At 22.6% G+C, this 13,248-nt stretch overlaps 1 protein-coding gene across 14 annotated transcripts in view; it reads right to left on the reverse strand.

Annotated features, from left to right (window-relative positions):
- Positions 1 to 216: 216 nt before the first annotated feature.
- LOC129612078 (protein lap4-like) overlaps positions 217 to 13,248 on the reverse strand; it is a 324,013-nt gene continuing 310,981 nt past the window's right edge. For 8 of the 14 annotated variants that reach the window (XM_055525558.1, XM_055525557.1, XM_055525561.1 and 5 more), the window contains 2 exons: positions 12,980 to 13,156; positions 4,805 to 7,566 (listed from right to left, as the gene is read on the reverse strand). In XM_055525558.1, coding sequence (XP_055381533.1) covers positions 4,903 to 7,566; positions 12,980 to 13,156 — 2,841 coding nt within the window. In that variant the 3' untranslated portion in view covers positions 4,805 to 4,902. Of the gene's footprint in view, positions 626 to 4,803; positions 7,567 to 12,979; positions 13,157 to 13,248 lie in introns of those variants that run through there. The other 6 variants (XM_055525560.1, XM_055525556.1, XM_055525565.1 and 3 more) reach the window with 5 other exon arrangements.

The following is a 13,248-nucleotide window of genomic DNA, read 5'->3' on the forward strand; positions in this document are numbered from 1 at the left end:
CAATATTAACCTTATTTTTATTATTAATTATTATTATTTTACATGCGAAACGATATTTTGATTAATTTTTAATTTATACTAATAATTTTAATGTTGAATAGAAAAATTTTTCTTTATTATATCAAATATTTTGTTAACATGTTTTATATACATACAGAATTCTTATATATATATTGTATATATTGTTGTTTGCACACATTTTATATATGTGTGGTGAATAATAGTGAAATAATATCCTTTTGAAATTATTGAATATTATTGTTTATTTTATAAACATACTAGTAAAACTTCAAATCTATAAAATATTTATGCAACACTCATTTACATACATATATACACATATTTTACCCTAATGCATATATATATGTATATAGTATATTAAATATTCTGCTGGTTCATGTTCATAATATTTTCATTGTTATCTTTATTTACATGTTTTTTACATTAAATATGATTTCCACAAAATAATAAAAGAAAAAACAAAAAAGAATAAAAAAATTTCCTCTTGAATTGAAAACAAGAAACGACCTTCTCATGATTTTCTTAAATTTTCCAGAAATGCTGCTTGTTCATGTAACCAAGTTGTTGGATACTTTAAGAAGAGCTCATTTTGTTGTTTTGCCTTCTAAATTTTTTCCAAAAAAAAAAACAAACATTGTATGTGTATACGAAAAGAAAGTGAAGCAGAAAAACAAAAGAAAAAATAATATTTTTTTTATTTAATTTTTATTTTTATTTTTAATATTGAAATATTATTATAATTTTTAAATTTTATATACACAAATAAACACACGTAGGATAATAAAAAACGTAGGAACGTATGCAAAAACAAAAAAAAAAAATAAACCCAACAGAAACCATTTTTCATTTTATTTATTTAAATTTTCCTTTTGATTGATTAAGAGTTACAGCAAAAAAAAAAAAGAGAAAAAAATATTAAATGGAAAAACATAATATTGGTGAAGCATCATGATTCTTTGAACTTTCAAAAGAAAATACAAAAACCTATAAAAAAAAAAAATTACACATTTTGTATAATACTCGTACGAGTATCGTTGTATGTGGGCTTATAAACCAAGAAAAAAAATAAAAGAAATATGAAAAATATTATTGAAGACTAGAAAAAACGTGGTCATATTTGAATTTATGTTTAATAATTTTAAATATAACAGAAAATACGATCTGGTTAATTTAATAAACTTTAAAGGATTAGTTCGGAAACACAAAATATTTTTTTTCTTTTCTCATAAAATATTCATTGCGAAAAAAAATTGCCATGCCACAAGTTTGTAAAATAAAATTTTAAATATAATTAATTTTAACAATATTTTTTTATGAGCGCAATTTTATCGCTTATATGAGCGCTCATATATTATAGGCTCATATGAATTTATGCCGTAGTACTTGTGACACACATTGTATTTTTAAATTTCTATCATATATTTTTAATATTCCAGAGATGATCTTGGCTTCAATTTTGAAAATATTCATTATAAAAATTATCTTTTATAAATTCTTAATTATTGAAATTTTAGTTAGGCAAATAATTTCAGTAATCTTAATTCTGAATTGATTTCTAAAAATTATGAAAGATGAGATTTTTGATAACTTACTGGCTATTTCTGAAAATGCGCATCTCTTTAGGTTAGAAGTGCAAAGCTTATGTGAAAAATTTAATGTAGCTCTTTTAAGAATTTGCCGTCCTAACCTTATGAAACCGCCTTTACTTATTACCTTGATGAATAGATTTCCTGTAATGCTTGTAATCATAACTCTTTTTAAACTACATTTCGAATGAATCTCAAATAATTTCATATTAATAGATCAATTTCTATCCTACCCCAATACCCTTCCAAGTTTCTTTATATTTTATCTAGACAATAACCTTCATCAAGTTTTTTATAATTAGCAGTAATAATAATATTAACAATAATATATAAAATTTTATATCTGTTTAAGATTCCTCCTAAATTTATGCAAGAGTGTCATATGTATAAGACAATTTTTTTTAATCGAGACAAGAAATTGCTTAAATAAAATTCTACAACATTTAAAATTTCTATAGAGAAAAATTGTCTATTTTAGAAATAATTTATACATGGGTATGATGTGTAACATTTTTTGTATTAAAATACAAGTCCTTAGAATAGCTAATAATATTAAGAGATTCTTGATCATTTTACGATAAACGAAAATTTAATAGGATTTTTAGAACAAAATTTTTAAGACATTTAATTAATAATTTCAATAATAATTGATGATTCCATTACAAAATATAAAATTTATACTTTTGCATTTAGAAAATAAATTTTTCTTAAACAAATTAATTGAAAATAAAAATGAAAATTGCAAACAAAATACTAGTATGGAATACGTTTTTTTTGTGATTATATTATATAAATAAATGGGGATCTAAAATGTTGTTTCTGAACTAATGTATATACATACAAAAGGGAAATCAATTGTAACTATAATTTTATAGCAATAAATATTTAATGATTATATTTTTCTAAAATTTATTTTATAATATTGTTATTTTATGTAATAAGGAACTATATAAAATTTGGAATTTTCTAACATTGTGGATGTGGTTGGTGAGTAAATAATCTATAGAACTGATTAATCTAAGAACTGAGGATTTCGGAATATTTACTAAAATGTATAATCTAAATTTCGCATTATTTGGATTATTCGGATTTCGGATTTTTATTTTATAACATACAATTACTGATTACATATTTTATTAAAAGGAACCTACATTTTAAAATTAAATAATTAAATTTTAATTATTAATTATAAAATTAAAAATGCAACAATTTTATCATAATAATTTTTACGTTTATTACATAATTATTTTCTTAATATTTTATTCTTGTGTTTTCTCATTTTTTTTTCATTTATTTTAAATTTATTGCAAGTAGAATTCATTTTAAAACTAAAAAAAAATTATTAGAAATTACATTTTAAAATAATATTATATATAAAAAAAAATATGTAAATATAATATTGGATTCTATCAAAAATAAACTTCTTGTTTATAACATTTTAATTATGCAATAAGACAAAAAAAAAAAATAATAATAATAATTACATAATATAAAAATAATTTTCATAATTCAACAAAATTTTTTTCATTAATATCGAATTACATACTTTATTACAAATTAATTAAGGAAATTTAAGAAAAAACATATATATATATATTATTTATATTTAATTATTTTAAGGTAATATTTTTAATTTTATTGAAATTTTTTTTTAAATCAAAAATCAAATAAAACTTAAAAAATATTTTGGAATGGGATGTAATAAAAAAAAATCTTTTTTTTTTTTTTCTTTTCTATTTTCAAATTTTTAGATCTTGTGTTGTTTACTTTTTTTTATAATTTTCATTATTATAGAATCTTAAATGTAAATTTTTTTATAGTTAAATTGAAAACTCTACTGGTTGATTATACAACTATCAAAAAAACAAAAGACACTACATGACATTTATGATAATATTTTAATTATTAATAATTACTTAAAGAGTTTTTTATAATTTTTTTTTTTTTAATTTGTTTTCCTTTTAAAAATTTAACATTTACATAGTAATACAAAATATACATTATATAAGCCTTACATACATAAATTATTAAAAAATCAATATGTGTATATACCAATGTTATTTTTAAAATAAAAATTACAAATATAATTTTAATTCCAGTGTTTACATGTGTTTGTAATGTACATAATGCTTTTTCTCTCCATACTCCTAAAAATATAAGAAAATGCAATTAACTAGTAAAATGACAACTGATAAAAAGCCACTGCAATTGTAAACAAAAACAAATAAAATAAATAATAATTACAATTACAATTGATATTATGTGTAAACGTTCCGAAATTTTTTTTTTGAATTACGGGGTTAGAGAGAGATTGATGAAAAATCGTATTTTAATTCTCGATTCCCCGAATTCAAAATTTAAATTAACATAATTGAAAATTTTAATATTAATAAAAAATTATTTGTATAACAATTAAAAACAGACAATAAAATTTTGTAAATATTATAGAAATAATATTGAAAATTAATGGTTGATATTATTAATTCTCAATAAATTAATTGAAAATTAAATTATTTGAGAAAAATTAAAATCGAATATGAAATTATTTTAATAATTTTAATTAAATTACAAAATTATTTCAATTCTTGTAAGAAAATTTTTAAGAAATTAAGGAAATGTAGTTATAACTTTGTAAATTGAATACAATAACATTGGTATATAACAATAATTAATTAATTTTATGTATAATAAAAGCGTTATATATACTGTATTTGTATAATGTTTTTAATTTCTTTTACAAAAAATTTGTTTTTTATTTTTAAATTATTTTTTTTTTTTTTTAGAATATATGCTTTAATTTATTAAATTGAAATTTTTGTTTTTTCTTTCTTTTTAACTTATTTTGATATTTTTTTTTATTTTAAACATTTTTACATTGTTATTATTTTTACGTATAGTGTAATTCTCTTATATATTCTCTTTTATTACAATTATTATAGATATACATAGAATATTTATTTTATACAAAAAAAAAAAATAAATTGTACCGTTATTTTATATTAATTTTTAATATTTTATTTTATAATTATATATTTTTAAATATTATTTTTATGTATACATAGATGTTTTATGAAAAATCTACGTTTGTACGAAATCTAATTAATATTTTTAATTGTTATTTTCTTTTAATTCAACTTCAATTTTTTTGTAATTTATGTAATAAAAATTTTATGTTAAATTTTAACATTTTAATTAATTATTAAATTAATTTAATAATATTTATAATAAAAATTACAAAATATGAGCAGAATAATAATTTGAAAAAAATAAAAATAAAATATTGTGTATTTTTCAATTATTTTCTTTTATTTTTATTTTTTTTTCGTTTCTTACCATTACCATTTTCATTATTATTATTATTATTATTATTTGAGCTATTATTACTTGATTCTACAACAATAGATTTTTCTTCAGATTCTTTATTTAATAAACTACAATTATTATCATCTTTATTATCATTATCAATATTATCAGTATGTTCTTTAATTCGAGTTTTAATAACACCACTTGATAATCGTGTTGTTGTTGTGGTTGAAGTTGTAGTTGATAGTGTATCATTTGGATTTTTTGTTGTTGTAATTACTTTATAACTATCAAATGATATAGTGTCTTTTGGATGATGTTTCATTCTAGTTAATTTTAAATTAAAAAGTTCTTCACCAGTTAATTCGGTTTTCGGTGATTTTTTCTTAAAAACTTTTATTTCTTGTTTTGTTGTTGTTGTTGTTGGTGATGTTGTTGTTGGATCAATCTTTGATTCATTTAAAATATTATCACTTTCATTAATATTTTTTATTATATTTTGATTATCTGATTGATATTTAATATTACTATTATCATTTTCATCATGATTTTTAACATTTGATAAAATTTTTATATTTTTTGCTCCCGTTAAAAATTCTTGTGCTGCACGTTTTTCTTCTTCAATAAAATTTTGATTTTGTTTCTTTGTCATATCTAAATTTTCAAAATCTAGAATAATATGTTGATGATGATCTTTTTGAATTGGAATTTTCGATTGATTTTCTTTCAATTGTGATTCCGTTATAAAATCAGCACTATCCATACGACCACCACTATTTAATGAAAATAACTTATTAGTATCAGGAACAGCTGGGGCTATCAATGAAGTAATAACAGATGTCGTTGCTGGAATTTCTGAAACAAATTCTATATTTAATGGTGTACTGATTTGTTCTTGTTTCTTTTCATTGTTTCTATATTTGTCGAGATTTTTTTCTGCAGCTTCAGTAATGACAATATCTTTACGGAGTAGTTTTTGTTGAATATCATCATTATTGCTATTTGTATTATTAGTATTGCTATCAGTGGAGCTACCACGTCGCCCACTACCAACATTCAATTCAGATAATAATTTTTCTCTTAATGCTATACTTTCGGCAGTTATTTGTTGCTTCTGTTGCAATATTTGAGGTTGAATACTAGAAAATGTGGGTAGGGCTTCATCAACTGGAGTTGGTAAAGGTGTAGCTGGAATTGTAGGCTCATATACTTCCCATGTTTGCCTTAATTCGAATGATAAATCAGCATTTGGATTTTTATAGACACGGCAACCGTCAACAAATGAATTACTTATATTACTGTTATTATTACCATTACCATCTATATCATCATCGTCATCTTCTTCTACTTCACCATCACTTTCATCATCTGAATCAACTTCAAGATATTCATCGTCACCAATTGTAGCATCAGCTTTTGAAATGAAAGTATTTTCAGTGTCTTCCATTGGATCTAAACTTTTATTTTGTTCTAAACTTGAATGATCCGACAATATTGAGAACTGAATATTTTTGTTAGCTTCAAAAGGTTCAGGAGTCTGTTCAAGTTGTAAAAATTGTGCAGTTATACTTTTAATATTTTCATTTGCTGCATTGCTTTCTTGAATTTTCACATCAGAATGTTTTTGTAATTCACCCAAAATATTATCAACTTCATCTGCTGTATTTTTTGGCAATGTTTTATCATCATCTTCATCATCAGATTCTACCATACTACGTGACAAACTCAATTTAACTCTTTCATCTTCAACTAATTCCTCTAAAACATTTTTCATTTTGGCATTTAGCGATAATTCTGGTTTTTCTTGTCGTTCAAATGGTTTTTCATCTGACGATGTTTGATATGGATTTATTTCATATGATATACTGAATTCATCATCATCTTCTTCCTCTTCTTCAATAATATCTTCATATACTTGTACTTCTTCTTCATTTTCGTTTTCATCATCAGAATCTTCTTCCTCAATATCTTCATCATCTTCTTCTTCATCTTCTTCTTCTTCTTCTTGTTCTTTTTGATTAATACTATTTTCATCTTCGAATTCTTCTTCATTTTCAATTTCTTCATCTTCAAGATTAGCCACAGTGTACTGGCAGTCGGCAGTACGACCAACAGCAATTTTATTTGGCATTCCATCTCCTGATATAAGTGGATTAACTACTTCAACTATTGTTGCTATAGGGGTAGTCATTATAGTTGTTGTTGCCGTGCGTATAATCCCTTTACTAATGCCTTCTTCAAGTTTACCACGAATAGGATCAAAATCTAATGAATCTGCTTCTGTATCAGGACGGTAACCATATTGTTTTGCAATATCATCCAAAGTAATTGGACGACCAAAAGTTCCAATTATAGCTTTCTTATGAAAATCAGATTCATCTCGTGAAGAATTATTTTTTTCTTTAGTTGGATCACCATAAATTTCATATGATGTTTTCAAAAATATTTTATCTGGGTTAGTTCTTACAGTTATTATGGAAGCATTTGCTACTTCATCATTTTCATTTCTGTCATGATCATCTGATTCCATATTTTCATCACTATCACTATTTCTTGGGGTAGCTGTTGGTGGAGTTGGTAACGATGGTAATTCCAATGATGATTTGTCAGGATCTTGCAATTCTAATGATATTATTTTTTGGCGACATGTTTCCACCTAGACGTCATCATGTTTTTTTTTTTTGTATTTATTCATCATGAAAGCAAGTGAAAGTAAAATTTTCATTTAGCATAGATTTTGATGAAATGCAAATGATTCATGAATGTTGAATTAAATCCAGCGGACCATCAATTTTTTGTTTTGTTTTTGTTTAAAAATTAAAAATATTTTTTTATCATTAATAATTAAATTAAATTTTAGGGAATACAATAATAATATCGGTAATAATTACACATGCAAAATGTGATAAAAAAAATATTTTCATGCACAAGTTTTCACCACAAAAAAAAAAGAGAAAATGTTGAAATTATTTGTGTTATTTTAAAATGTGATAAAAGAGAAGCAAAAGCCAAGTTAAAAATATTTACAAAAACAAAAAATTCTTACTATTCAACAGAACTACTTTACTTTTCATAAAGAACTAATAGGAATAAAATATTTTAGAATCTATTTGAAAAGGATTTAAACCACCAACAACATGCAATAAAAATTTTATGTGATTAGAACTTTTCGTACACGTTTAGGCCGTACATCATGCATATAAATTGCAGCTAAGTAACACTATTATATATAATACATACAAATTAAAAAATATTTTAATAATTATAAAAGTGAAACACGACAGAAATTTTAAAGAATCTAGTCAATAAACCTTTTTGTTTTTTAATTCAAGATCTTACATCCATTCATATTCTCTATGACACTGAGTGTGATCTGAGGTAATGAGATATCGTATACAAAAATATTTTCTGCCGGGAACTCCAAATTTCGAAATAAATTTTATTTTGAAAATTACTAAATAGGTAACACTTAGTTTAATCAAACATGTTGCATGTATAAGTCTTATAAAACAATTTTGTGGTTTCAGTTTATTTCAATCGCGTATAAGTAATTGTAAGGATTTAAGACTCTGTTTTTAAAATATAATGAAAAATCTTAATAAAGATTTTAACATATCATAGATTCCTACAATATACAGCTTTTATATTTGAAATAAGTATAACACTGTGTCCTCAAATCATAAGCATACTCGTATAACACAAATATTTTATTAAAATAAAATAAAATACAAAATGTTATTAATATTAATCAAAAATAAAGGAGTCAAAAAATACGTACAGGATTTATTTTAAATTAAAGAATTTATATAAGTAATATATGTATAATAAAAAAGGAGTTCTTATAACAAAATATATATATATACATATACGCAATAAAGAACAGTAGTAACACGAATAATATACCGAAAAAAGGCCTTAAGGCTATGCTGTCTCATTTTCTTCCTTTCTTTTTTTTTGTATTAAATATAATCTGTCTGTACATTTTACTTTGCTATATAAAAAAATGTATATATAAGTATTATACTAGGAAATACTCAACAAAACTTCAAACATATGTACATATAGGTATACTTAATATTATTCTCTTAATATTTTTAAGAATTCTGTTTCAGGTTCAAAATTGAAATGAAGGAAATAATAAGGAAAAAGAAGAAGAATAACAAAACAAAAAGCAAAAACCATAATATTAAAGCTTCTTGAAAATTTTCTTTTGAAATTTTTTTTTTATTACTTATTACCTTGACAAGAGATTTCTTGTCACAAAGACGATGGCTTTTACTTCTTATTCGCATATCTTTTGAAAAGGATATAGAAAAACAAGCAAAATAATAAGAGAAATCGGAGAGAAAAAAATATGGAATAATTTTTGATTTCATTTTTTGCTTTCTATTTTCTGGTTTTTTTTTTTTTTTTGATGAACGGCATTATGATTTGGCTTTTGGTTTAGATATTCTTTAACACCTGTATATCCACCTGTATATTATTTGATACTACTTAGTAATTTAAATATAGTATATGATTGTGTATCATGCTTCATTTGGATTTCATTTGGCTTATTCTTGATATCCATACCATAAAACAGAGACAGAGAAAGAGAGAGAAAGAAAGATGATTATTTAATAATATTATTTTTTTTTTTTGAAGATTTTTTATTCGGAAAATTTTACATTGTATGACAGATATGTAAGAGAATGGTAATAAGTAAAGTGAGAGAAAATACAAAAACAAAAGAAAAAATTTTCATCAAATTTGAATAAATTTTTGCTTTTTCAATTGAAAAACATGAGAAGTAAATGAAAACAGTAAATAAAAAAAAAAAAATTGTTAAGAAAACTTTTCATGAAAAAAAATTTTCCTTTTCCTTATATTTTTACTCTTTTTTTTTTGTTGAATTTTTTATATATGGGATCAATATTTGTTTTTCCAATTTTTGATATTTTATTCTGTACTATAGCTATATTTATGTCTACTACTGTGAATATTTGACAAGGAATCAAATATCAAAAACAAAATAATTTTTCTTCTCTTTTTTCCAAATCGCTATTATTTCATATGGAATTTATTTATTTGCTTCATCTAATCCTTCTACACAATATTATAAGAAAATAAAAGCACTTAGGATCATTACATTTTTCCCACCATGTAAATGTATTACAAAATAGTCAATATTAAAAACAGTGTTGTCGTGTGATAATTTGATCTTTTGACAAGATTGGTAAATTTCATGTTGATTTTTATAAAATTTTAATTTTATTATATTTAAAATATTGAAAATTTTTAAAGAAATTACAGGTTTCTTTGTAAAATTTTAAATAGATTTCAGGGAGAAATTAACATGAGTACAGGAGAATTTTTTCTTAATGCCATCTTTTGTTAGAAACAAGAATATTGTTATGATTTATTAGAAATATGAATTCAAAAAAAAAAAATTGTAATTACTTTTTGTGAAAATTCGTAAAGAACATTACACATTAAAATTCACGAGAAAAATTTTCATTTGTAATTATTGAGAAATTTAAAATTTTTCCATAAAATTTCGAACACGGGTAAATTTATTGTATTCGTAGGTGGATAATATGAAAGCGGTTTTAAAATTCATTGTTTCTAAGTTTAATTAAAAATATTTAGTTGGAAAAATTATTGTAGAATATTTCATTTATATTGTTAAAATATACCACACGCTGCTCTTTGACTTTTCGCCATATTAGTTGAAAATTTTATAATAAATAAATTTCATTTGTTTCAGAAATCTCATAAATTTTATATTTTCTAAATTAAAGTTAAAAATTTTGTGAAAGAAATTTCGTAAATCATTATACTTTATTCTTACAAATATTTAAAACAAAGTATATAGCCCTGATCTTAATGTTTTTTTCACAATTTTTCAATAACAATGCAAAAAATTACAACTAAATCCGTGTAAAAATTTCATTTTTGAACACAAAATTCTTATTTAAAATAATTTATAGTCAACTATAGCATCCCGCAATAGAATGTAAGTTCCAGTATACACATAATATAAATAATATAAAATCTTTCCTTATGCCTGTATAACAATATAAATTTTCATATTATTAGAAAATTGCAACAAACAGAAATAATATTACATAAAAAAAAAGAATTAGAGTTGCCATAATAAAAATATTTTAATGTTATAGGAAAAAAAAATGAGAATGAAAAATAAGACACGTCCCTTTTACGATATTAATGAAATAAAACCGCGCCATCTACTATTAAGAGAAAATTTAATTTATTAATTATTAATTATGTAAACATTATTGTCTCGCCTTGTCCCATAACATTAAATATTTGAAAATTTTTAACTTTAAAGACAAAATTTCGATTTCTTTAATTTTTGATTTAATGACGTCCGAACATAATCTACGTTTCTTCTATATAATCCAAATTAAGACAATTAAAATTGAATAGATATAGTTTTCCCAATTTGGCAACCCCAATTTTAATAAGGAATTCTTTATATATAATAGTCGCCAATATAAATAAAAGAGTAAAATAACAAAATAACAATGACAACACTGATGACAACACTTTTGGCATTTCAATATCACGCCATTGTTTCAATCAACTAAATATTTTCTGACATATTTTTGTTTTTATTATTTTTTTCCCCGGTCTTTTTTTTTCTTTTGCAATTATTTTTAAAATATTGAGTTGAAAAACAAGAATTCATGTTTTTTCCTATATTTCAATTTGTTTGTATACAATTAAGTAAAAAAAGTTTCATATGACAATCACTGTCACAAATGCTTTTATGTAAATATATTACGTATAAACTTAAGTATATGTGGTTACATTGGTGCGAATAAGTGATAATCGAAAATTATTTGTGTTTTCGATATTAAAAATTTGTTATATGTATATGTGCAATGGTGAAATGACAACGTAAATAGTAAATATTAAATGCATATATGTACGAACGGAACGCAGTGAAACGCTCAATGCATTGACATTATATGACATTAGCGAAATTCTGATAAATAGCTGATGTTCAGATCTTTAAATAGTTTAAAATATTTTTCATTTTTTGTGAAAATCTGAATTTTATCAGATAATTTTTCATTAGATATTTCGCGCTTTATTTTTTTAAATTATATTTATTTTTCACTTTTAACTTGTCTGCATAATTTCTATATATGATGGTTTCTATTACAGTGAGGATGAGTCATTTGCAATATTAAAGATGAATTATAATTTTAATTTTAAAACTCTCTTAGATTACAGTTCAAGTAGATCAAATTCGAGTTTTAAAAATATTGAGTCTCACAAAATGACATGTCGAATTTGAATGATTACTTTGAAAATTGAAATTATATAAAGACAATATTAATATAAACCTCAGTTATAAATAATCTGTGCGAAATTCAAAAACAGCCCGAAAATTTCGTGCTCATTAATTTTATATTTTTTTTAAAATATCAAAAATTCTGTGCTTTTAGAATTATTTTGAAAGAAAGCTAAAACGTCCGTGAATAAATTACAAAATTTTCAAATTTTATATACCAAGCACCCATATCAAAGCATTTAATTAACAAAGCACTTTGATTGTATAATTCGCCCTAAATATTATAAAAAGACAAATTTTTGATTTCAAAAGCATTCTATACCTATACATATATTAAAAATTGCACCTGCACAAGTGTAAATAATTATAACAAAAAAAAATTCTTATATTCCAAAATAATTTTAAAGCAGAACAATTTTCCTCCGTTGCTGGAACATTAACAAAAAAATCTACTAAAATACAAGACGTATGTGAAAAAGACTGTGATTATTTTTTGTGAAAAAAAAATACTTAAAAGCTACTCGTGCTAAATTAAAAAAAACATTTAAAAAATATTTTGTTTGAAGAAAAACAACAACACAAACACTGAAAATTTTACTCTACCCAATTAACAGACATAGAAACAAAATAATCTAACAGCCGAGAAAAACAAAATGTTCCTTACTTACGAACATACTATAAATATGTGTATATATAATAAGAAAAAAAAGCACCAAAAAAACGTAAAATAAAAACTTTAATTTTTTTGCTATTTTTTTTTTCTAACCTCTGTTTCAATAATTTTTTCAATATATTCTACTGTTCTTAATTGAGGTTGCCCTGTTATTGGGCATGGTACCTCTTCAGTTCGCCGTATTATCCTTTCATCAAGAATTTTTTCACGTTCACGTATAACAACTGGACCAGGACTAGATTTGATTGCTATTTTTGGAAATACAATCCTCTATATATGTATATATAGAAAATACAATGAAAATTAAATGAAAAAAAATGTGAGATTTATATACATACAATATAATGCGTTTACATAAAAAG

Source organism: Condylostylus longicornis, unplaced genomic scaffold (genome assembly GCF_029603195.1).
Source record: "Condylostylus longicornis isolate FDR11 unplaced genomic scaffold, ASM2960319v2 ptg000055l, whole genome shotgun sequence".
Lineage (NCBI taxonomy): Eukaryota > Metazoa > Arthropoda > Insecta > Diptera > Dolichopodidae > Condylostylus > Condylostylus longicornis.